At 38.3% G+C, this 27,185-nt stretch overlaps 1 protein-coding gene across 1 annotated transcript in view; it reads right to left on the bottom strand.

Moving 5' to 3' along the window:
- Positions 1-233: 233 nt before the first annotated feature.
- ZMPSTE24 (zinc metallopeptidase STE24) overlaps positions 234-27,185 on the bottom strand; it is a 60,568-nt gene continuing 33,616 nt past the window's right edge. Inside the window, exons 7-10 of the mRNA XM_060089586.1 lie at positions 25,110-25,294; positions 5,242-5,346; positions 3,358-3,501; positions 234-547 (exon numbers count right to left, since the gene is read on the bottom strand). Of these exons, the coding sequence (XP_059945569.1) occupies positions 323-547; positions 3,358-3,501; positions 5,242-5,346; positions 25,110-25,294 (659 nt within the window). The 3' untranslated portion in view covers positions 234-322. The remainder of the gene's footprint in view (positions 548-3,357; positions 3,502-5,241; positions 5,347-25,109; positions 25,295-27,185) is intronic.

The raw sequence follows: 27,185 nt of genomic DNA, 5'->3' as shown, positions 1-27,185 counted from the left end.
TTATATGCAGGTTCCATATAAGCATGTAAATAAAACAAGTTCTGTATTTTCTCAAGTAATTTTACAAGTGATGGTAAACTAAATTTTAAAGATAAAACTATGCCTTTAAAAACATTAAGCCTCAAAATTTCCTCCAGTGTTTTCTTTAAGAAATGGATTATTAAAATCATTTTTGAAATGAGATATTAAATGTATTTAAATCTTGGCTTTTCCATACTTAATAATTTTTCTTAAAAAAAAAAGTTTAAAAACATCAAGAGCCAGAACATGCTGCCAGGACAGAAATAATCAGAAATGTCTTCAGTTGCAGACCCTGGGCAACTCAGTCTTGTTTTGAATTTTTCAAAGCCTGAAGTCTCTCTAGTAGTGGAGGATGAGAATAATGCCACATAGAAAACAACCAGTCAGAAACAGGGAAACCCAAGTTATCTTTGTTTAATTTGATTAAAGCAGAATATAAGTCTTTAGCCTTCCCAAGTTTCTTGGCAAATGCATCAGCTTGAAATTCAAATCTGCGGCTTAGGACTGTTAGGCAAAAAGAAAGAACCTGAAAAAGTAAATAAAAGTGTTTTAACCACTGCTCCCCTCTTTGTTGTCACTAAAGGTTTCATGAGCCAAAACTGTAGAGGAAGTTTGGCTCAGGATAAGAGAAACAGCAGGCCAAAGGAAAGATCACTCATATTTAGGGGACCTAGGGTGGGGGAATTATTAAAAATTGAGCCTTTTCCCCCCAAGCCAACAGACCAGGAACAGATATATATCCAAAGGAATGTCAGTCTTAACAAAGAAATACTAATATTTGAGAACCTGCCATGTGCTGGGCACTGAATTGACGCTTTACATATTCTCCAACAATCCTACAAGGTAATTACTCTTACTCCTGTTTTACGGATGAGGAAGGTGTATCTCAGAGAGGTGAGATAAGTTGCTTGTAGTCACACTGCTAGAAGATGGCAGTGCTGAAATTCTTGATGATTCCAAAGCCCATGGACACTACCTTCCTCAGATACAGGTAAGATGTGGTGATTTATATTCAGACTCTTCTTTTTCTTTTTAAAAAAAATTCTTGCTCACTTATCCACCTTTAAATGATAACTGAGAACATTCTAATATATATATATATATATGTGTGTGTACACGCACACACACACACACATATATATATATATATATACTATAGCCACTAATGACAATCTCAAAATAAAATTTTCTAAAGTGTTCTGAGTTATGGTAGCTTCATCAGAATAAATGTTCAGTCCCTGAAGGTGACAACTATGAAGAGGACAAATTTCATCCGAAAATATACATTTTTAGGGAAAAGTAATTTATTTGCATATTGAAGTATTACAGGTTGAATGACATGATGTCTATTTCTTACCTTAAAATATGTCAGCAAAAAAAAAAAAAAAGTTTAAAAAGTCTCTCCTCTGTACCTCTTATTGCCACTAGCAGATGCAGAGTTTCAACATAAAGTCTGGGAGTTCCTGATACCTTCTTAGATATGTTCAAAGCTAATATCTGAATTCTACCTGAAATTTCTTTCCAAATCTTGAATGTACTTTTTGGGACAGAATCATTAACTAGTATCTATCTATCTATCTATCTATCTATCTATCTATCTATCTATCTATCTATCTAATCTACCTATCTCCTGATTTCAAGTGTCCCAGGCTAACTGTTCCTTGAATCTCACTGTAAGACATAAATAGAAACATAAGCAGATACTAACCTATATCTACCTACTCTGCTGTAGGTTTCCAAGCTCTTCTTGATGGGGCAATTTCCCCATTTTCTGGGAAAATATGTCTTTCCTATAATGACCTCTTAAATGCTGACATTAAACATAAGATTTTCTGTTTAAATATTTAGTCTTTTTGAAATGAATCTCCTGGGCTCACCAAGGTTTTTAAAACAGTTGCTAATATCTCACATTTCAAATTACTCTAATACCCCACATTTACTTAGACATTTTTTGAAGTGAACTCAACTACTCAATATAAGGAGACAAAGACAAAAACTGAGAGGCCAAATTAGATGCCCAAAGGAGAACCACTAACGTTACTGGTGCCTTACTTATAAGAGGACACTTATACTCAGTCAGAATCTAGTAACTTTTACTTAATGAGTTTGATTATCTGATTTCCCAGTCTACGATTGGTTGAAGAAGAAAATTATAAACAGATAATGACCATAACAGAAAGTTACACTGATATTAGAAAGGATTATCAGCCTGACAGTGAGCGAAGAGATAAGAAAATTAGTTAAACAAATAAACAAACAAACAAACAGCATAACTGCTTAAAGAGCAAAGCAGTCTGGGGCATTTCATACACATAGCTCAGTGTCCTTAAGGCATTCCTGAATTGTGACTGAAGACAGAAATGACAATTGCCACTATAAGGTGTTCTATAACCTCTTTAAGAAGTAACAGTCTGTATACAGCATTTTATAAATATTCTCAGCAAAAGGTAAAATAAAAAATTAAAACATTTAGAGTTTAAAGATAATAAATCTCAGTTCTCTGGAAAATGAATGTAGATTCTGTGGACAACGCTATACAAACATGATCTATTCCTCTCCATTTTTCTTTGCTGGTGCCTTACACCTCAGCCCACCCCCACCTTTTTTAGAGAAAGTTAAAACCTTAACTCTACAACCTGTCCCAAGAAAGAATTCTTCTGAATGGAGACATCTCAAGATCCCCGATACTACTTCTTGGCTTAAAGTGGAAGTCTAATCAATTAGTATCAGGACATGTTGCCATCACTAGATTTATTCATATACAGTCTCATTAATCTATGTCTTATCACATATACAGAGTCCCCCTACTGAGTGGTTCTTAAACTACACTCATCATAAAACACCCAATTCTGATTCAGAGGGTCTGGGGTGGGATGCTAAGGCTATTATGAATCAGGTGGTCAGGGAATACAATCAGAGGAACACTGTCATACAGCCTCCCTTATCTAGTCATACTTACACTCAATTATTATTTGCTTTGTCCCCTCACACACAGAAGGTTTTCACCCAAGCACTGGTGAATATGTGGTCTAGGACATAGCATTCCAATAGTTAATCTCCATCTACCAAGTCTCTAGGTACCTGTTATATCAAGGTTTTCACCACTAAAGTCTAATTCTCCACTTTTTTTTCCCCCTAACAGTATGCAAGCACTTATTACTTGGGATTGGGTTTTTCTGCTATTTTCTTATACTAGCTAGTAAATCAAGGGACTAAAACTTTGTTTCATCTGCTTGTTAAAACTGTAGTTTTGTTTTGTTTTTTCACCACCCTAAAGGTTCTATATTTGAAACAGACAAGGGCATATGTGAGATAATTTTAAAGAATATACATTACCTCATTATAAAGTGAAAAAATAAACTGGAAGATGATCAATAGTCCAATTAGAGTGGGTTGGCTGTCATAAAAACCAAATGCAACAAAAAGCTCCTTTCGACCAATTAATACAGCAAACAAGAAAAAACACAGGAAAGAATTCATCTAGAAAGAAAGATACAAAATTTCTAAGTTATTTCTAAGCTGATTTCACTGTGGGATCAGTAGAACAAGACATCATGATGTGATTTTAAGAATGATGTTAGTGTAATCACAGAAAAAGTTATTTAGGTAGTTTTATAGTTTTACTTTTATTCTAGAAGGAGAGAGGGCCTGAGTTGAGGATATATATACTAATTCATTGTTAGTGGATAAATAATGGTTTAGATGGATGATTAGGGCCTTGGAGCAAACTAGTGGATGGCTAACAAGAAGATCTGGAAAGAGGTATGTGGTAAAACTTCCAAAATTAGCCCAGAGTATGATAATACTTAGGTCTAACGTGAATGTTCACCAGAAGCGTTCCACAGTAGAGGAGGCCCTCTCAATGATCAGGTGGAGAAGATACCTGCTCTGTGGATGTTAGCCTGATTCTTTCCTTAGCCACTCTAGGACTTGGTCAAGGGCTCATGAACAGAGTGGCCATGGTGATAGGGATGGAGTCAATGCATTAATCAACAACACAGACATCCTCCCACTGGCTCTTGCTGAGTGTCCAATTTTTCAGAAGAGGCAATCAACCCTAGCCCTGATGAGGTACCTCAGGGACCAGCCCACCACCCTCATGGTAGGCTGATTCTATTGGACCCCTTCCTTCATGAAAGCAGCAGTGATTTTCCTTATTAAACTGAATAACTTACATTAAACTTGGATTTGGACTTATTTAATGTCTTACTCACTGCCATGTATCCGTACAACATAGCTTCCAGCCAAGGAATTCATTTTTATACCTATAGATGTAAGGCAACAGGAAGACAAATCTTCCCATATAATCCATCACCCAGAACCAGCTGGCCTTTTAGAAAGGTACAAAGACCCATTTAAGTCTCAGTTGAGGCCATATATGCTCAGAACCAGTCAACAAAACACAGTGCTACTTCACTTAGAGCCTTAAAACTGTGGTCACTCTGTTGGTTTAGTGGTATTAATACCCAGAAGAGGAGTATTACAGAAATTATTATCTTCTTTATATTTACTACCTTTTCCAATTTTTTTTCTATGGGTATATAATGACTTTTTTTAAAGAGAAAAAATGTTCTTTAAAAAGTATTTTAGGGCTTCCCTGGTGGCGCAGTGGTTGAGAGTCCGCCTGCCGATGCAGGGGACGCGGGTTTGTGCCCCGGTCCGGGAGGATCCCACATGCCGCGGAGCGGCTGGGCCCGTGAGCCATGGCCGCTGAGCCTGCGTGTCGGAGCCTGTGCTCCGCGGTGGGAGGGGCCCCAGCGGTGAGAGGCCCGCGTACCGCAAAACTAAATAAAGAAATAAAATAAAATAAAATAAATATTTTAATACCCAAGTTATCTGGGCTCACTCCTTTTGACCTTCACAGCTCCTTACCTGAGCGACTCAGGAGGTGGTGATGATGACAATGATGATAACAACAGTAAATACTTATATAGTACTTACCATATTCCAGGTACTACTCCCAACTCTTTACATGTATTAACTCGTTTAATTCTTACATCAGTCCTATGAGATATCATCACTCAATAATGGAATGGAGGCAGAGAGAGGCTCAGGAACTTGCCTGAGATTACACAGGTAGTAAGTCAGGGAGCCGTGATGTGAAGCCTGGCTACAGAGTCTGTCTTAACCTCTCTACTATATGAACTCTCATGCCTGCTATATTTATGCCTGCTATATGGCTATCCTGCCATAAAAAGAGAATTGTCACTCCAAACTTACCTGGCTAATAATGATATTTTTGACTGTGTGTCCCAGCTTCCAGTGCCCCAGTTCATGGCCTAGCACAGCAAGCACTTCCTCATTTTTACATCCTTGTTTCTTATTCTGAATCGAAGAACAAATTGAAAATAAATTATCAACAAACTTCGAAAAGTTTATACCTTTTAACCCAGAAAGAGCCCTTCTTAGATTCTAACTTAAGAAAACAATCGGACTTTTGTGCAGAACTGTTCATTCACTTAACAAAACATTCCCTGAACCACTCCACATTAAACACCGGGTTAAGCTTGAACACAGAATCATGAACAAGACAGACATATTCTGACTTCATGAGTCTACTTTAGATTAGAAAAAATATAAACTTTTATCAATAGGACAATAGTTAAATAAATCATGACATGGTCATGTGACAGCCATATTATAAACCCATTAGAAATTTTGCTTTCAAAGATTATGTTGCAACATGGGAAACTGCTCATGATAGTGCCAAATAACATTTATGTTATACATCCACTAGATGTATATCCACTAGATGTTTTCAAAGATTATGTTCTGACATGGGAAAATGGTTCATTAGGTGAAGAAAGCAGGAAACAAAACTAAAAATATATAGTATGATTCCAATTATGAAAAAATGCAAATGTGTATGTAAAAATACACAAATATAGAAAACAGACTGAAAGTATATCAAAATGTCAACAATAGTTTTTCTGTATGGTAGAATTACAGTGATGTTTATTTCATATCTTTCCTATTTTCCAAATTATCTGCTAATAAGCACATTTCACTTATGACCTCCAAAAACACCAGGAAATGCTATTTAAAAAACTGAAACTTCCAAGCTAAGATGGCAGAGGGAACATTCACATCTAATTTTATTCCCTCTAAAAACTCCAGTAAAACTACAATCAAGAGTTGTTTTTTTTAAAGATATAAACCCACAAGGATAGGGAAAACAGGTGAGGTGGAAATAGCAACAACATTTTGGAAGCAGGAAAGCAGACAGACAAATGATAATGGACTATGCAGGCCAAAGAAAGTTACATCATAAGCTAGCAGTGGAGAAAAGAGAACCAGCCTGATTTACACTGGCTGAGAACACTGATTAACACTGAGAGTCTTTAAAGGGCTCGAGAACTAACAGTACCAGGTAATTCTGGAACTGGGGAACAGGAGGTGGTGGCTGAAATAAGAACTGAGAGCTGTTTGAGAAATGGTTAAAGCTCCAGATTCCTTCTCCAACTCCACACCAAAAGGCAAGTGCTCCTCCTCGTTCTGGCAAAAGCCTGAAAGCTCATTCTCCCTGGATAGGGCAAAAGAATAGGACACTTCAACTGGGAGTTCCACATAGTTGAGGGCCTGGGTACACTAGCAACAGACCATGTATTTGCTTACCTAATTGTATGGTACATGAGAACTCCCTCTCCCAAGCTAGTCCTCTCCCCATACCTGGCTCCCAGATAACTACCCACCAGGCAAAAGATTAGAAGAGTACTCCCTGGGAACTGACCATTCTACCAGGAAAGACCTGAAGGTACTAACAGTAGGTATTCCTCAACTACAAGCACACCCAAGCCAAGCTACAGTGAAGCTCAAAGTTGATAAGCCTTATCTATAGGCTCAGAGATTCCAATCAGGTTTTCAGTCCCATTCCTTTACTAAGGAGTACGCGAACAAGGATTATCAGGTATACAAGGTAAGTAAGCTGTTAAGATGGAAGACCAGATACAGAAAAAATGCAGTATGGAAGAAACAGAAATTATAGAAGGAGAAAATTCAGAGATAAGATATTACATTCGTGGAAAAACAGAGGATACTGTAAAAATGGGAAATTCAGAGAAAAATAAATCTTGGAAATTAAAGCTTAATAGAATGATTGGAAGGACTTCCCTGGTGGCACAGTGGTTAAGAATCCACCTGCCAATGCAGGGGACATGGGTTTGATCCCTGGTCTGGGAAGATCCCACATGCTGTGGAGCAACTAAGCCTGTGTGCCACAACTAATGAGCCTGCACTCTAGAGCCTGCGAGCCACAACTACTGAAGCCCACGCGCCTAGAGCCTGTGCTCCGCAACAAGAGAAGCCACCACAATGAGAAGCCCACACACAGCAATGAAGACCCAATGCAGCCAAAAATAAATAAATAAATTTATTTTTTTAAAAAAAGGTTGGGAGATGATGGAATCTCCCAGAAAATAGAAGAAATAAAGAAATGGAAAAGCAGGGGAGAAAAGCTAAGAAAGTTCAATATAAGGAAGCCAACATTCAAATAATAGGAACTCTGAAAAGAGAGACTAAAAAAATGGAGGAGAAAATCATCAACAAAACAATTCCAGAAAGTTTCCTAGTACCAAAGAACCTCAACTTCCAAATTAAAAGGGCCCTATGCATACCCAGCACAATGGGTAAAAACAGACCCACTATGTTATACATTTGAAACTAACATAATATTGCAAATCAACTATACTTCAATTTTTAAAAAAGGCTCACACCAAGGCATGTGAAATTTCAGAACACAGAGAAAGGATCCAACAATTTTCTAGAAGCGTAAAAATTAAGGTAACATACTAAGGATAAGTAAACTGAATGGTTTCAGACACCTCACCAGCAATGTTGAAATCAAGAAGATGATGGAGAGAGTTCCCTGGTGGCCTAGTGGTGAGGATTCTGGGCTTTCACTGTTGCAGCCCAAGTTCTATCCCTGGTAGGGGAACTGAGATTCCACAAGCTGTGTGGCGCAGTCAAAATATTAATTAATTAATTTTTAAAAATAAAAATAAAGCAATTTAAAAAAAAGATGATGGAACAATGCCTTCACGATCTTGAAGAAAAAGTATTTCCAATCTAGAAATGTAAACCCTAGTCAAAGTGACAGAAAAGAATGTGACAGAAAAGTGAAGGCATTTTGATGCAAGGACTCAAAAATTTTACTATGCAGTCTTTCTCAGGAAGGCACTGGATTGAGGATGTTCTTTACCAAAATGAAGGGGTAAATTAAGGAACAAAAAGTCATGGAATACAGAACACAGGAGACCCAATGTAGGAGAGAAGTGAAGGAAATCTCTAATGGTAAAGGGCAACCCCAGAATGACATCTATACACCAGCTAGAGAGGGTAACTCACCCAGATTTGAACAGTGTGACTCGAAAGAAAATCTGTTGAGGGCTGCCATGATCACACTCTCAGTCACCATACCATCTTTTTAACCTGAAGAAACTAGTAGAAGATGTACACTATCAAGAGAACACAGCAAATCAACATGGAATCAAGGATGAGCACAAGGGAAGTCCAGTATGAGAGCTGAAGAGCAGGGCTTCAGGGAAACCACCCCAAAGAAAGAAAATAGAGACCTCTCTCGGGGTGTGGCAAGGATGAGGGGGACTAAAACTAATAAGGTTAATGATGCAATTAAACTTGTAGGAAATTATACTGAAAGACAGCAGAAGTTGTGAGAAGAATTAGCAAAAAGATAAAAGGATAACTAAGCACACTTTAAAAAAAAAGCAATTATTAAGCAAGAGGGAAAAAAGGTAAGGCATGCTCAGCAGTGAATAGGTACAACACTGTTTTACAATAATGTTTACAAAAATGTTTTGATACTGATTAAACCAAGAACTGTAACAGGACTATATTGGAAGAACTGAGGGAAGGGACGAGCAGAGCGGATGTTAGGACAAGAGCTAAATCCTCATCTACCGTACGTGAAAGTCAAGAGGTCTAGTGTCAGGGACTTTGCTGGCGGCCCAGTGGTTAAGACTCTGCGCTTCCACTGCAGGGGGTGCAGGGTGGATCCCTGGCTGGGGAAACTAAGATGTCACATGCCGTGTGGTGCAGAAAAAAAAAAAAAAAAAGAGATAGGGTCAATAAATAATAGTACACATACAATATAGAAAAATGATATGTGTAAATGTCAGAAGAAGCTAAAAGAGTTGCAGTCTGTGGGGAAAGGGCCCTGGCAGGACGTGAGCAGCACAGAGAAGCGAGAAACATGAAACTGCTATATTTTATTATATACTTTTTTTGTACTCTGAATTCTAAACAATATGTTTGTGTTACTTTAATAAAGTAAAATTTAATGTTAAAATTTATTGGAGCCCTGCTTCCCTAACTTTATGATAGCCTCTTAAACCAACATTACAAATATATATGTAAATACACACATACACACACACACATATACACACACATGCATACATATTTTTTTTCCTTCAACACATATGAAGAATAGGCCAGGAAAGATTTAAAAAGTAACAACAAAGTGGCTAACATTTATTAAACAGTGACTATGTACCAGGTCCTCTGTGCTAAATACTGTATTATAATTCATTTATACATCATAATCACCATATTAGATAAGTACACTTATTACTGCCCTTTAAAGATGAGAAAATCTAGACAACTGATGGGAACATACTGTACAGCACAGGGAACTCTACCTAATGCACTGTGGTAACCTAAATGGGAGGGACGTCCAAAAGGGAGGGGATATCTGTACGTGTATGGCTGATTCATTTTCTTGTGCAGTGGCGGCTAACACAACATTGTAAAGCAATTAATTAATAAAAATTAATTTAAAAAATAAATAAAGATGAGAAAAATCTAGGTACAGAGAAATTAACTAATTTTCCTATGGCCACACAGCCAATAAGTAGAAAACCTGGGATGCGAAGCCAAGTAGTCTGATGCCAGAGACCAGTGCTTTCAACTTTCACACAGCGATAGATATAAAAGTAAATTATTCAACATTTATCAAATAAACAATTTTTTAGTTAACAGATATGTAATCATTTGCATATTATTATAGTACTGGTTTTAAAATAACTAAACATAGGGAATTCCCTGGTGGTCCAGTGGTTAGGACTCCACGCTTCCACTGCAGGGGGCACAGGTTCGATCCCTGGTCTGGGAACTAAGATCCTGCATGCCTCATAAAAATAAATAAATTAAATAAAATAACTAAACCTAAATGGTAGGTGGTCATATGAATGATAAAATATAATGTTTACAAAGCCAAATAAAATTCTCACTGTTTATAAACTTTCCAGATTCAATTTAAATAGTGCCAGGACACAATGAACAATTTAATCTTATACACACACTCTCACATGTGCATACCCACATTCACTCACCAACACACACATACTATGAAAAAATCTTAAAATGCTTAATAAGGTAAAACAAATATCTTTTAAACATACAGTTTAGTTTATTTTAAAGTAAGGAAAAGCCAAAGGTGAGGAGTTGAAATTAACATCCCTTGCATGATCCCATGAAGGGGTATACTCTGAGTCAAAGAGTGAGCCAGAAAAAAAAAAAAAATGCCGGCAAAGTAGTCCAACTCTGTCAAGCTCATCTAAAGTGGAAAAAAAAAGAAAAGTCTCCATTAAAATTCAAAAACATTATCTGCATGGTCCAGAAAACCCCAAGATGAGATATTAAAGTGCTTCTGGCTTGGTAGCACTGGAGCCAACTGATAGAAGCAAATACAAATCCTCTATTGAGGAATGTACCCTAAATCCAGATGCTTCAAGATTCCCGAAGATTAAGATCATTGACATATTATGAACTCACAATAAAAATTACCAAATACTTCAGAAAACAAGCCACAATGAGTAAGAGTTAGCTGAAACAATATGGAGCTAGCTGCATTAGCTCCTTAAGACTTCAGATACTGGAATTATCAGATACAGAATAAAAAGAAGCATGTTTTATACAAACAAGGGAACTAAAAACATGAGGAAGGAATAAGAGACTACCAGAAATGACTGATTTGAAAAAGAACCAATTAGAACTTTAAAACACAATGGACTGGTTAAAGAACAGATTAAATATAGCTAAAGAAAGAATCCATGAACTGGAGTGTAGAGCTGAAAAGTTACAGAATGCAGCTCCAAGAGACAAATATAGAAGAGTGGTTAGCACCCATGGGAGATGGAATGAGATGGTATAATATTCATCTAATTGGAATTCCAGAAAGATAGACTAGGGAGAACGGGAAAGAAGGAATACTTTAGATAATGGCAAGGAATTTTTAAAACTTCAGGAAAGAGTCCTTAGATTTAGGAACCACAGTATATCCCAAACAGGACTGGGATAAAGAAGTCCATACTTTCACAACACGAAAATCAAAGAGAAATCTTAAGAATAACCGGAAAGAACTTAAAAAAAAAATACAATAGGCTCAGAGAAGACTTTTTTTTTTTTTGGCCATGCTGCAGGCAGGATCTTAGTTCCCCGACCAGGGATCGAACCCATGGCCCCCTGCAGGGGAAGCACGGAGTCCTACGCACTGGACCGCCAGGGAATTCTCACAGAGCAGACTTTTTCAACAGGAACAAAGGAAATCAGAACAGAATAGAAAAAAATAAATAAACAAATATTAGGATGCTAGGATAAATAGCTGTCAATCTTGAACTGATATCTAGAATGAGAGTGATATAAAAACAAAAACAGGGACGACTCCCCTGGTGGCACAGTGGTTAAGAATCCGCCTGCCAATGCAGGGGACATGGGTTCAAGCCCTGGTCGGGGAAGATCCCACATGCCGCGGAGCAACTAATCCAGTGCATCACAACTACTGAGCCTGCGCTCTAGGATCTGAGAGCCACAACTACTGAGCCCGAGTGCCACAAGTACTGAAGCCCGCGCACCTAGAGCCTGTGCTCCACAACAAGAGAAGCCACTGCAATGAGAAGGCCGCACACCACAACGAGGAGTAGCCCCCGCTCGCCGCAGCTAGAGAAAGCTCGCGTGCAGCAACGAAGACCTAACGCAGCTGATAAGTAAGTAAGTAAATAAATAAAACAAAAACAACTTTCCAAAGAAATTTCTAAAGCGTATGCTCTGGAAGAAGCAAAGTAATTTCTAAAAGGAAGGTGTGAGATGAATACAGAATGGTAAGCAAAGACACAGGTAAGCACATAGGTAAACTTAAATAATGACTGTATAAAATAATAATAATGCTAATTTTAGGGGTAAAAAATAAACAAGATAAAACTAAAATATAATATGAAGGGGGTATAATTAGATCAAAGTGTTTATTTAAGGTTCCTGGATTGTTCAGGAAGCAGTGAAGATATTGTATATTTTAAGATTTTAGGTTATAGGGGCATGATTTATTTTTAACAGCAACCATTAAAAGAATAGTCATATATGAACCTTCAAATCTTAATGACAACCCAAATATCATTTTTTAAAAACCTTCAATAAGTTCTAAAAATAAAGCAAGATGAGGATGTGTGTGTATATGTTTGGGGTGGAGGTGGGGGGGATATGAAAAGGATAGAGGGGAAAAAAGGCATAAAATAATATGGTAAAAATAATTCCAAATATATCAGTAATCACAATATACATGAATAAATAAAGCTTGTCAAAAAAAAAGATAGTGAGTGTTAGATTGGATTTAAAAGCAACCAAAACAACAAAGTCTATCTATGTATGAGACATCTAAAATATAAAAACAGTAAGGTTAAAAGTAAAAGGATGAATGTGATATGGTGATGGTTGCACATTATATACTAAAAACCACTGAACTGTACACTTAACCAAAACATTAAACAGAAGCAATATTGTAACAAATTCAATAAAGACTTTTTAAAAATGGTCCACATCAGGGACTTCCCTGGTAGTGCAGTGGATAAGACTCCATGCTCCCAATGCAGCGGGCCCAGGTTCAATCCTTGGTCAGGGAACTAGATGCCACACGCATGCCACAACTAAGAGTTTGCATGCCGCAACTAAAAAGTCCGCACGATGCAATTAAGACCTGGTGCAGCCAAAATAAAAAAATTAAAAAGTAAATATTTTTCGGGACTTCCCTGGTGGCTCAGTGGTTAAGAATCCGCCTGTCAATGCAGGGACACGGGTTCGAGCCCTGGTCCGGGAAGATCCCACATGCCGCAGAGCAACTAAACCCCTGCGCCACGACTACTGAGCCTGTGCCCTAGAGCCCGCAAGCCACAACTACTGAAGCCCGCGCACCTAGAGCTGGTGCTCCCAACGAGAGAAGCCACCTCAATGAGAAGCCCGCACACTGCAACGAAGAGTAGCCACTGCTGACTACAACTAGAGAAAGCCCGCGCGCAGCAACTAAGACCCAATGCAGCCAAAAATCAATTAATTAATTAATTTAAAAAATAAAGTGTGTTGTTATTTAAAAATAAATATTTAAAAAATATTCTTAAATAAAATAAAAAATATTCTTGTTTTAAAAAAATAAACAAAATAATAAAAAAGCTTCATCTATGGGACACATATCTATCCTGCAACAATTACACAATATATACCCTAGAAAGTGAAGGCTAACAGTTTTGAAATAAACTCCAGCTACTTAAAAGAGTGAAGTACAAAAAAATATAGACAAAAAGGGAATTTATTTTGTTTTATACACCTTAGAAAAATGCAACCTAATGGAAACACAGGCAGCAAGATACTGGAATCTAGATATTCTACCACTTTTCCACTCCTTCACCAATTCCTCATTTTTAAGGAAAATGATCACTTAAAAATGAGGCTGGGTAGAGGGATAGATTAAAATGACTGGCAAGATAGCATTTACATTTATTATCTCTTTTCCTTTTAAACATCAGTATTTAGGTCAGAATACATTTGGTAGAGAAAGTAAAGAATGAGATAACTAGCCTAGTTTCTTAAATGGCTAAGAGACACATGTACCTGTACCTTCAGGGAATGGCCATCAAGAGGGAATAACGAACAAAGCACCAATTAATAGACATGTATTCTAAGGGGGAAATAAAGAGGTGCAACTGAAGATTTATATACAAAAATATTCATTGCAAGAATATTTTTAACAGCAAAAAACTGGAAACAACCCATACACCCAATAAGAGGAGAATTATTTTATTTTATTAATTAACTGATTTATTTATTTATTCATTTATTTATTTATTTTTGGCTGCTTTGGGTCTTCGTTGCTGCGTGAGGGCTTTCTCTAGTTGCGGCGAGCGGGGGCTACTCTTCGTTGCAGTGTGCTGGCTTCTCATTGCAGTGGTTTCTCTTTTTGAGGAGCACAGGCTCTAGGTGCGCAGGCTTCAGTACTTGTGGTACGTGGGCTCTAGAGCACAGGCTCGGTAGTTGTGGCGCATGGGCTTAGTTGCTCCACGGCATGTGGGATCTTCCCATGGGACCTTCCCGGACCAGGGCTCAAACCCGTGTCCCCTGCACTGGTAGGCGGATTCTAACCACTGAGCAATCAGGGAAGTCCCGAGGAGAATGGTTTTAAAAAATGATGATTTAGGGCTTCCTTGGTGGCGCAGTGGTTGGGAGTCTGCCTGCCGATGCGGGGGGCCGCGGGTTCGTGCCCCGATCTGGGAGGATCCCGCGTGCCGCGGAGCGACTGGGCCCATGGGCCGTGGCCGCTGGGCCTGCGCGTCCGGAGCCTCTGCTCCGCGGCGGGAGAGGCTGCGGCGGTGGGAGGCCCGCGTACCGCAAAAAAAAAAAAAAAAAAAAAAAAGATGATTTAAAATAAATATATAGGCTGCCGCCGCCAAGAAGCCTGTGTGCGAGCGCAGGTCACTGTCCACACCGCCCTTCCGGGAGCCTGTGCAGCCCGCCACTGCCGGGGTCCCGGGATCCAGGGGCGGCTTCCCTGGGAGAACGCACGGCGCGCCTCGGGCTGGTGCAACGTCACGCCGACCTCTGCCGCTGCAGGCTCGCCCCGCACTCCGTGCCCCTCCCTCCCGCCGGGCCTGAGTGAGCCAGAGCCCCCGAAGAGGCTGCTCCTTTAACCCTGTCCTGTCTGAGCGAAGAACAGACGCCCTCCGGCGACCTACACGCAGAGGCGGGGCCAAATCCAAAGCTGAGACCCAGGAGCTGTGAGAACAAAGAAGAGAAAGGGAAACCTCTCCCAGCAGCCTCAGAAGCAGCGGATTAAAGCTCCACAATCAACTTGATGTTCCCTGCATCTGTGGAATACACGAATAGACAACAAATCATCCCAAATTGAGGAGCCAGGAGTCAGTGCTGTGCCTCTGAGGTGGGAGAGCCAACTTCAGGACACTGGTCCACAAGAGACCTCCCAGCTCCACATAATATCAAACGGCAAAAATCTTCCAGAGATCTCCATCTCAACACCAGCACCCAGCTTCACTCAACGACCAGCAAGCTACAGTGCTGGACACCCTATGCCAAACAACTAGCAAGACAGGAACACAACGCCACCCATTAGCAGAGAGGTGGCCTAAAATCATAAAAAGTCCGCAGACACCCCAAAACACACCACCAGACGTGGACCTGCCCACCAGAAAGACAAGATCCAGCCTCATCCACCAGAACACAGGCAGTAGTCCCCTCCACCAAGAAGCCTACACAACCCACTAAACCAACCTTAGCCACTGGGGACAGACACCAAAAACAACGGGAACTACGAACCTGCAGCCTGCAAAAAGGAGACCCCAAACACAGTAACATAAGCAAAATGAGAAGACAGAAAAACACACAGCAGGAGAAGGAGCAAGATAAAAACCCACCAGACCTAACAAATGAAGAGGTAATAGGCAGTCTACCTGAAAAAGAATTCAGAATAATGATGGTAAAGATGATCCAAAATCTTGGAAATAGAATAGACAAAATGCAAGAAACAGTTAACAAGGACCTAGAAGAACTAAAGATGAATCAAGCATCGATTAAAAACACAATAAATGAAATAAAAAATACTCTAGATGGGATCAATAGCAGAATAACTGAGGCAGAAGAACGGATAAGTGAGGTGGAAGATAAAATAGTGGAAATAACTGCTGCAGAGCAAAATAAAGAAAAAAGAATGAAAAGAACAGAGGACAGTCTCAGAGACCTCTGGGACAACATTAAACGCACCAACATTCGAATTATAGGGGTTCCAGAAGAAGAAGAGAAAAAGAAAGGGACTGAGAAAATATTTGAAGAGATTATAGTTGAAAACTTCCCTAATATGGGAAAGGAAATTGTTAATCAAGTCCAGGAGGCACAGAGAGTCCCATACAGAATAAATCCAAGGAGAAATACACCAAGACACATATTAATCAAACTGTCAAAAATTAAACACAAAGAAATCATATTAAAAGCAGCAAGGCAAAACCAACAAATAACACACAAGGGAATCCCCATCAGGATAACAGCTGATCTCTCAGCAGAAACTCTACAAGCCAGAAGGGAGTGGCAGGACATAATTAAAGTGATGAAGGAGAAAAACCTGCAACCAAGATTACTCTACCCAGCAAGGATCTCATTCAGATTTGATGGAGAAATTAAAACCTTTACAGACAAGCAAAAGCTGAGAGAGTTCAGCACCACCAAACCAGCTTTACAACAAATGCTAAAGGAACTTCTCTAGGCAAGAAACACAACAGAAGGAAAAGAACTACAATAACGAACCCAAAACAATTAAGAAAATGGGAATAGGAACATACATATCAATAATTACCTTAAATGTAAATGGACTAAATGCTCCCACCAAAAGACACAGACTGGCTGAATGGATACAAAAACAAGACCCATATATATGCTGTCTACAAGAGACCCACTTCAGACCTAGAGACACATACAGACTGAAAGTAAGGGGATGGAAAAAGATATTCCATGCAAATGGAAACCAAAAGAAAGCTGGAGTAGCAATTCTCATATCAGACAAAATAGACTTTAAAATAAAGACTACTAGAAGAGACAAAGAAGGACACTACATAATGATCAAGGGATCGATCCAAGAAGAAGATATAACAATTGTAAATATTTATGCACCAAACATAGGAGCACCCCAATACATAAGGGAAATATTAACAGCCATAAAAGGAGAAATCGACAGTAACACAATCATAGTAGGGGACTTTAACACCCCACTTTCACCAATGGACAGGTCATCCAAAATGAAAATAAATAAGGAAACACAAGCTTTAAATGATACATTAAACAAGATGGACTTAATTGATATTTATAGGACATTCCATCCAAAAACAACAGAATACACATTTTTCTCAAGTGCTCATGGAACATTCTCCAGGATAGATCATATCTTGGGTCACAAATCAAGCCTTGGTAAATTTAAGAAAATTGAAATTGTATCAAGTATCTTTTCCGACCACAATGCTATGAGACTAGATATCAATTACAGGAAAAGAGCTGTAAAACATACAAACACATGGAGGCTAAACAATACACTACTTAATAACGAAGTGATCACTGAAGAAATCAAAGAGGAAATTAAAAAATACCTAGAAACAAATGACAATGGAGACACGATGACCCAAAACCTATGGGATGCAGCAAAAGCAGTTCTAAGAGGGAAGTTTATGGCAATACAATCCCACCTTAAGAAACAGGAAACATCTCGAATAAACAACCTAACCTTGCACCTAAAGCAATTAGAGAAAGAAGAACAAAAACATCCCAAAGTTAGCAGAAGGAAAGAAATCATAAAAATCAGATCAGAAATAAATGAAAAAGAAATGAAGGAAACGATAGCAAAGATCAATAAAACTAAAAGCTGGTTCTTTGAGAAGATAAACAAAATTGATAAACCATTAGCCAGACTCATCAAGAAAAAAAGGGAGAAGACTCAAATCAATAGAATTAGAAATGAAAAAGGAGAAGTAACAACTGACACTGCAGAAATACAAAAGATCATGAGAGATTACTATAAGCAACTCTATGCCAATAAAATGGACAACCTGGAAGAAATGGACAAATTCTTAGAAATGCACAACCTGCCAAGACTGAATCAGGAAGAAATAGAAAATATGAACAGACCAATCACAAGCACTGAAATTGAAACTGTGATAAAAAATCTTCCGACAAACAAAAGCCCAGGACCAGATGGCTTCACAGGGGAATTCTATCAAGCATTTAGAGAAGAGCTAACACCTATCCTTCTGAAACTCTTCCAAAATATAGCAGAGGGAGGAACTCTCCCAAACTCATTCTATGAGGCCACCATCACCTTGATACCAAAACCAGACAAGGATGTCACAAAGAAAGAAAACTACAGGCCAATATCACTGATGAACATAGATGCAAAAATCCTCAACAAAATACTAGCAAACAGAATCCAACAGCACATTAAAAGGATCATACACCATGATCAAGTGGGGTTTATTCCAGGAATGCAAGGATTCTTCAATATACGCAAATCAATCAACGTGATACACCATATTAACAAACTGAAGGTGAAAAACCATATGATCATCTCAATAGATGCAGAGAAAGCTTCCGACAAAATTCAACACCCATTTATGATAAAAACCCTGCAGAAAGTAGGCATAGAGGGAACTCTCCTCAACATAATAAAGGCCATATATGACAAACCCACAGCCAGCATCGTCCTCAATGGTGAAAAACTGAAACCATTTCCACTAAGATCAGGAACAAGACAAGGTTGCCCACTCTCACCACTCTTATTCAACATAGTTTTGGAAGTTTTAGCCACAGCAATCAGAGAAGAAAAGGAAATAAAAGGAATCCAAATGGGAAAAGAAGAAGTAAAGCTGTCACTGTTTGCAGATGACATGATACTATACATAGAGAATCCTAAAGATGCTACCAGAAAACTACTAGAGCTAATCAATGAATTCGGTAAAGTTGCAGGATACAAAATTAATGCACAGAAATCTCTGGCATTCCTATATACTAATGATGAAAAATCTGAAAGTGAAATCAAGGAAACACTCCCATTTACCATTGCAACAAAAAGAATAAAATATCTAGGAATAAACCTACCTAAGGAGACAAAAGACCTGTATGCAGAAAATTATAAGACACTGATGAAAGAAATTAAAGATGATACAAATAGATGGAGAGATGTACCATGTTCTTGGATTGGAAGAATCAACATTGTGAAAATGACTCTACTACCCAAAGCAATCTACAGATTCAATGCAATCCCTATCAAACTACCAATGGCATTTTTCAGAGAACTAGAACAAAAAATTTCACAATTTGTATGGAAACACAAAAGACCCCGAATAGCCAAAGCAATCTTGAGAACGAAAAATGGAGCTGGAGGAATCAGGCTCCCTGACTTCAGACTATACTACAAAGCTACAGTAATCAAGACAGTATGGTACTGGCACAAAAACAGAAATATAGATCAATGGAACAGGATAGAAAGCCCAGAGATAAACCCACGGACATATGGTCACCTTATCTTTGATAAAGGAGGCAGGAATGTACAATGGAGAAAGGACAGTCTCTTCAATAAGTGGTGCTGGGAAAACTGGACAGGGACATGTAAAAGTATGAGATTAGATCACTCCCTAACACCATACACAAAAATAAACTCAAAATGGATGAAAGACCTAAATGTAAGGCCAGACACTATCAAACTCCTAGAGGAAAACATAGGCAGAACACTCTATGACATAAATCACAGCAAGATCTTTTTTGACCCATCTCCTAGAGAAATGGAAATAAAGACAAAAATAAACACATGGGACCTAATGAAACTTCAAAGCTTTTGCACAGCAAAGGAAACCATAAACAAGACGAAAAGACAACCCTCAGAATGGGAGAAAATATTTGCAAATGAAGCAACTGACAAAGGATTAATCTCCAAAATTTATAAGCAGCTCATGCAGCTCAATAGCAAAAAAACAAACAACCCAATCCAAAAATGGGCAGAAGACCTAAATAGACATTTCTCCACAGAAGATATACAGACTGCCAACAAACACATGAAAGGATGCTCACCATCTTTACTCATTAGAGAAATGCAAATCAAAACTACAATGAGATATCATCTCACACCAGTCAGAATGGCCATCATCAAAAAATCTAGAAACAATAAATGCTGGAGAGGGTGTGGAAAAAAGGGAACACTCTTGCACTGCTGGTGGGAATGTGAATTGGTACAGCCACTATGGAGAACGGTATGGAGGTTCCTTAAAAAACTACAAATAGAACTACCATATGACCCAGCAATCCCACTACTGGGCATATACCCTGAGAAAACCATAATTCAAAAAGAGACATGTACCAAAATGTTCATAGCAGCCCTATTTACAATAGCCCGGAGCTGGAAACAACCTAAGTGTCCATCATCGGATGAATGGGTAAAGAAGATGTGGCACATATATACAATGGAATATTACTCAGCCATAAAAAGAAATGAAATTGAGCTATTTGTAATGAGGTGGATGGACCTAGAGTCTGTCATACAGAGTGAAGTAAGTCAGAAAGAGAAAGACAAATACTGTATGCTGACACATATATATGGAATTTAAGAAAAAAAAATGTCATGAAGAACATAGGGGTAAGACAGGAATAAAGACACAGACCTACTAGAGCATGGACTTGAGGATATGGGGAGGGGGAAGGGTAAGCTGTGACAAAGTGAAAGAGCGGCATGGACATATATACACTACCAAACGTAAGGTAGATAGCTAGTGGGAAGCAGCCGCATAGCACAGGGAGATCAGGTCGGTTCTTTGTGACCGCCTGGAGGGGTGGGATAGGGAGGGTGGGAGGGAGACGCAAAAGGGAGCGGATATGGGAACACATGTATATGTATAACTGATTAAATTTGTAAAAAAAAAAAATATATATATATATATATATATAGTATACTATATATATTTATAGTATACTATATATATATAAAGTATATATATATATAGTATACTATATATATAGTAAGATGTTTATGGTTAGTTGGATTATTCATGTTTTCTAATTTGTCTATTAGTTTAATAAGCAAAATAGGCTGCTTTGTTTAATGATAACAGTTCCCACTCATTAAATGGTCTATGTACTAGATGCTGTATTATTAGATATTTTACATATAGTTTGTTAATCTCCACTACTACAAGGCAGCTATCATTATCCTCATTTTATATAAAGTAACACAGTCTTTAGGTTTCTATTTTCACTAGTTACCTGCTTCCCAGTATGGACTATGAATTAATTCTTTTATAAAACAAGCAGGTCTCTATTAGATAACATAGGCTCTTGTCTCTTGGTTTAATGTCTGGGTTTAGGAAGCTATTCAGAACTGCATGGAGTCACATTCAAAGATATGGAATGAAAAGAGCTTAAATAAGGGTCACTTTCTGCAGAAAGGAGACTTGTTTATTGGTGGTAGATTCTTAGACAAAACTGGATTTTCTTTTCTTCCCATGCAAATTTCACATACAAGAACAAAAATAAGTACCACATATCTTTCACTTTTCTATAGCACTTTCCTTTTCATAAAATTCATATGCTGATTCATTTGATCCTCACAACACCAAGCTGCACAAGATGGGAAGTAATATCTTCATTTTAGAGATAAAGGACACTGAGAAGTTAAAATGTCTTAAGATCATCTTGCTAATAAGTAGTGGGTAAAAGCCAAACCCACATCTCTGGATCTTGTCCTCTATTACACTTATCAACTGGGAATACTTTCACATGACCCTAGCACTTGCTGGGGAAATACTTGTTTTCTTCTATAAAAGTACAGCTTTTATATATTAAAATTTTTCCTTTTACTTAAACTGCTTTTGAGACAGGTTGTTCCAGTGATCGGATTTGTCTTCTGAAGGATAAAACTGCAGACAGTAAGTTTCCTACACATCTTTTAAAATGTGAATAGCCAGTATGGAGATATTCATCAAAATGTTAATAGTAGTTATCTCTAAGAGGAGGGATTTCAGATAACTTTAGTTTTCTTCTGTTCAAAATGAAACACTTCATCCTTTCTACATGATCCAGACTTAAAACCATTTTTGCATCCTCCACTGTGTTGTACATAGTAGGCGTTCAGTAGCAGGTGCTGAATAAACCACTATTTCCTAAACTTCTGCCACACCTATGTATTCTCTGTGTGATTATTTAATATCTTTTAAAAAATCAATTCACTTTTTAAAACTTAACCTTACCCTAAATGACAATTTTCATGAAATCATGATAAGCTAGTTTTAGCTTTTTCCTAATATACATTAATACACATATAGCCATTCAAATTTCAAATATTGATATACTACCTAAAATCACCTCACCTGTGGTACATGCACTGGCGTTCTGTGTCAATTTTTGACTTTCTCCTTTACTCCCCATAATAGCAATCACCCAAGTACTTTAAATCCATCTTTTATTATGACTCCACACTTATTCTCACCTCTCACTCTAGTGTAGGCCCTTATTTCATGCTTATCTTGGTTATCTTGATGCAATAGGCCCCTAGAAGTCCCCCTTGCCTCTAATCTTTGCTCTATCATATATGTTGCCACCAAATTTTAAACTTCCTAAAACAAGCTTTGGCCTCTACCCAAATCAATCTAAACTTTCCAGGCCACTGAAAATGACCACTCAATGTCTTCAGGAAGAAGTACTTTACAAACTGGTCCTGGCCTATCTTTTTATCTCCTTCTACAAGAATCCATTTATTCATTAGTCTCAGAATAGCCATTGTATAGTTGTCTTTATAGCTTTATTCATTCCATATCTTCAACCTGAAAAGCTCCACCCCAAGTCAAAATTTTGCCTAGTTCAAATATCCTCTTTTAAGAAACCTGTCTGGGGCCTCCCTGGTGGCGCAGTGGTTGAGAGTCCGCCTGCCGATGCAGGGGACACGGGTTCGTGCCCCGATCCCGGAGGATCCCACATGCCGCGGAGCGGCTGGGCCCGCGAGCCATGGCCGCGGAGCCTGTGCTCCGCAACGGGAGAGGCCACAGCAGTGAGAGGCCCGCGTACAGCAAAAAAAAAAAAAAAAAAAAAAAAAAAAAAAAAAAAAAAAAAAGAAACCTGTCTGACCATTAGCATCTGCATTAATTTCTTAATTTCTAAAAGCCACACTATTTCAGCCACTCATTTACCACCCTCTGCCTTAAACTATGGGCTATTTGTATACATATCTACTCTCCTCTACTACAGGTTCTCTAGGGTAGGACTATGTAACTTATACATAGATGCTAAAATATTTGCAGCTACTCTTCAAGAAGCCAACAAAATAACTCAAACTCCATTCAACATGGTTCAAAAGACTAATCTTTTCTAAGATTTAAGCCAAAGAATACTGTTCTCACAGATACTAAAGGTCAGTTATTTCATTACTGAAATCAGCAGACCACTATCTAACACCCAGGTTTGGCTATAAAGTAATCCACCCTGTATGTGGATACCTCTTCAGCAGGTTGACTTGCTGAACTTGCATGATTCCCCACTGTTGTCACCTGGTTACTCTTTTTGGACTTCAGTTTTCCTGTCTATAAGATGACCTTAAGAGCTCTTCCTAGCTTAAAATCCTATGACTCTTGGTCAGACCAAAATGACTTTTATTCCAATATCCGGACAGGATAAACCCACTTGTTTCCCTTTTTTTTTTTTTTTTTGGCCCCACCACACGGCATGTGGGGTCTTAGCTCCCCAACCAGGGATCGAACTCGTGCCCCCGGCATTTGGAGCACAGAGTCTTAACAACTGGACCGCCAGGGAAATCTGATAAACCCACTTAAAAATAAATATAATCAAAGGAGTTAACCTTCACCCAATGCTGTTTAACCCCTTCACAGAATTTTGTTCCATCTACATATTTATAACAGGCTAGGCACTCTATTAGACCATCTCTTTAGAGGCAAAACAGATGCTTAGTGATAATAGTTATTTTCTGGTACTTAAAGTACATAGAGTACAAGGTTATTCCCATATATTATTTCATTTAATCTTAACAACCCTAAAAGGTAGGCATCTTTATCCCAGTGTTTTTCAACTAGGAGTGATCTTGCCCCCTCCTTCCAGCACCCCCCAACCCCGGGGACATCTGGCAATGTCTAGTGACATTTTTCATTGTCACAGTTGTTGGGAAAGGAGGGATTGATACTGGCACCTAAAGGGAGAGGCCAGAGATGCTGCTAAACATCTTATGATGCACAAGATAGCCTCCCATGATGAAAAATTGTCTGGTCCAAGATGTCAATAGTGCCAAGATGAGAAACCCTGATGGCATTGTCTTTCAGTTAAGAAATCAAAGATTTAGAGAGCTTAAGTTACTTGCCCAGAGATACACAGATCCCAAATCATCTCTGAATGACACCAAAGCCAATGGCACATTCCGTCACACACACAACTACTGGAGACTGTTTCTGATGAAATATGTACTGTTTTCTTATCAGTGTTTCCCCTCCCCATTTAGTCTTGGTATACTTTAGATTTTGCTAATCAGCATTAGCTGACCTCATCCAGGAGAAGATTCAGAAAAAGCTTTCTCAGACTAAAAAGTCAGATTTAACAAACGTCTTCTCTTGTGCTCTCACTGCATCCAGTATTTATAGCTTCAATGCAGCTATTACCATATTGTACTGTGCTTGTATGACTTTCTCCCCTTTAGACTATAAACTCCTTAAGAGCAAGGTTTGCCTCTTTATTTTTGTATTCTTAGTGCCAAGGAAAGTATCTCAGCACAGAGTTTACATTTCATAAATATTTGTTAAACAAACAAAAGAAAACTGACCAAGTTACATAGTACACCCAAGAATGCACAGCTACTAAATGACAGAACCAGGATTCAAATTCAAGTCTCTCCACTGCCAAAGCCTATAGTTATTATATCTCAATGAAGCTAAAAATGAGATGTTTATCGCCTTTTTATCTTGCCTGTGAGAATTCTTCAATCATAAACATGTCAGGAATTATATATAATAAGTCCCTGTTTTAAAGACAGCTTATAATCATAAGAATTTTCCTACCTTATACATGCGTACATTCTGTGAAAGCTTGCAAGGTAGTTAGCATGTAACGATAGTGATAATCTCTCCCAAATACCACAGTTATAAAGGGGCCACTGTGTTTTTATTTGATAGTCTCCCTGAATTCAACACTCACTACATAGAAATTAATGTTATTTTGAGTTGTCACAGGAACTGTTCATAAAAACTAAGCCAGGGTCTCTTAGGAAGAGAAGAACTCACTTTAACTTTAGCTTTTATTTCTTCACTGTCCCCTTCTCCATCATTGCAGGGTTCCATGCCAGACTCCTCCTGGATGTCTTTGTTTAGTACAGAATACTCTTCTAGTAGAGTGTCAAACAAAACTATTCGCTTGTTCTTGAAGAAGCCATAAAAATAAGCATTGCTGTGGGAAGAGCGTTTAGATCCTAAGGAAAAGACAGTTCAAAGCATGGAAAATAATTAAAAAGTATGGGGTTTTTTGGAGAGACTCCTAGAAACTGAATTACTGGAAAGGACATTAACATTTTCAATTGTTTAACACCTGAAGAATATTATATCAACATAAATCACCACCAGCAGTGGAAAGTGCCTGTTTCTTTGCAGTCTTGACAACAAATATTTATGCTCATTGCAGCTTTATAGCAATAAGTAAATAAATAAAGCCTAAATATCCAACAGTCATGGAATGATTAAATTATGGTAAAGCTATGAAATGGAATTTTAAGCTGCCAGAAAAAAAGTATACTTTTGAAATATTTTAACGAGATAGGAAAAAGCTCACCAACATAACTGAAAAGGATGTAAAACTTCATGTATATAAAATTCCATTATTGTCATGAAAAAATGTACATGTAAATAGAAAAGCAGAAACACAAACCTATTAAGAAGTATATTAAAATACTGAAGCGTTTATCACTGGCTTCTAGAAATATGGATTTTTGTTCCCTCCCTTATACTTTTCTCTGTTCCAAGGCTTTTAAAGTCAGTATACTTATTTCATCAGAAAAAATTAAAACTATCTTAAAAAGACTGAAAAAAAAACCCTAAATTTTTAACAGTGGCTAACAGTAGCTGAACTACGGTTGATTTTTATCTTCTTCTTTATATTTTTCTTTATTTTCTTTATATTTTATGTTCTAGCATGTGCAGTGAATTTAGTGGTTCAGAATGACTTTAGGTTCAAATCTTGGCTCTGCCATGTATTAGTTGTGTAAATGTAAGAAACCTTCTTAATTTCTTTAAGCTTTATTTTCCCGTTTATGATATGAGGCCAGGACTTTTTGGTTTGGTTGCCTGGAAGTTAAGAGCCAAATATGTGGTCCAATTTTATCAATAATATAGGATCTTAGGATCTGGAAAGCTGGGTATCTAGGTCTTATACTTCTATCTCATTTCTATCTTCTCTGATTCTAATTTTTTTTTTTTTTTTTTTTTTTTGCGGTACGCAGGCCTCTCACTGCTGTGGCCTCTCCCGTTGCGGAGCACAGGCTCCGGACGCGCAGGCTCAGCGGCCATGGCTCATGGGCCCAGCCGCTCCGCGGCATGTGGGATCTTCCTGGACCGGGGCACGAACCCATGTCCCCTGCATCGGCAGGCGGACTCTCAACCACTGCGCCACCAGGGAAGCCCTCTGATTCTAATTTTTAAATTAATTTTAAAATATTTCTTAGAAGCTACCTGAAGTTATCTATGGAAGTAGGCAGATAAATAAAACAAAATGAATGTCTTAGTATCTCCCACTGGTCTAAGTATCTCAAAGTGTGGCCCAAAGAATGCCTACACCAAAATCACCTATGGGTACTTGTTAGACGTAAATACTAGAAACACCCAATATCTGAGAATGGAGCCGAGGAATCTTTAAACAAACTCTCCAGAGAATTCTTATACTCACTAAAGTTTTAAGAGTCCCTGCACTAGACCATAAGCTTTTTGGCATAGTATCACTATGCCTTGCATGTAGTATTTATTCAATAATGCTTGTTTACTGAATGGATTTATCGTACCACTTGAGGTATGAAGTAATGTATTTGGGAACTCTGAAAACCAAAACGTTCTATGAAATTATAAGGCATGGCCAGCTGTCTCTTCATCTTTCATTTATGATGTCTTATCTTAATCAACTTCTTGGCAGCATTTGATACTGTTGACCACTCGCTCCTTGAAACACTTTCTTCTCCTATCTCAAGAGAAACACCATCTTCTCCTGGTTTTCTTCCTACCTCAATGGTCTCTCCTCTTCAGCCTCCTTTGCTGGCTCTTCCTCCTCTGCTGACTCTGACCTGAGCCCCCTTCTCTTCTCTAAGTGCCTTCATCCAA

The sequence above is a fragment of the Mesoplodon densirostris genome, chromosome 2 (genome assembly GCF_025265405.1).
Source record: "Mesoplodon densirostris isolate mMesDen1 chromosome 2, mMesDen1 primary haplotype, whole genome shotgun sequence".
Taxonomy (NCBI): domain Eukaryota; kingdom Metazoa; phylum Chordata; class Mammalia; order Artiodactyla; family Ziphiidae; genus Mesoplodon; species Mesoplodon densirostris.
This window is presented reverse-complemented; position numbering and strand designations above follow the sequence as displayed.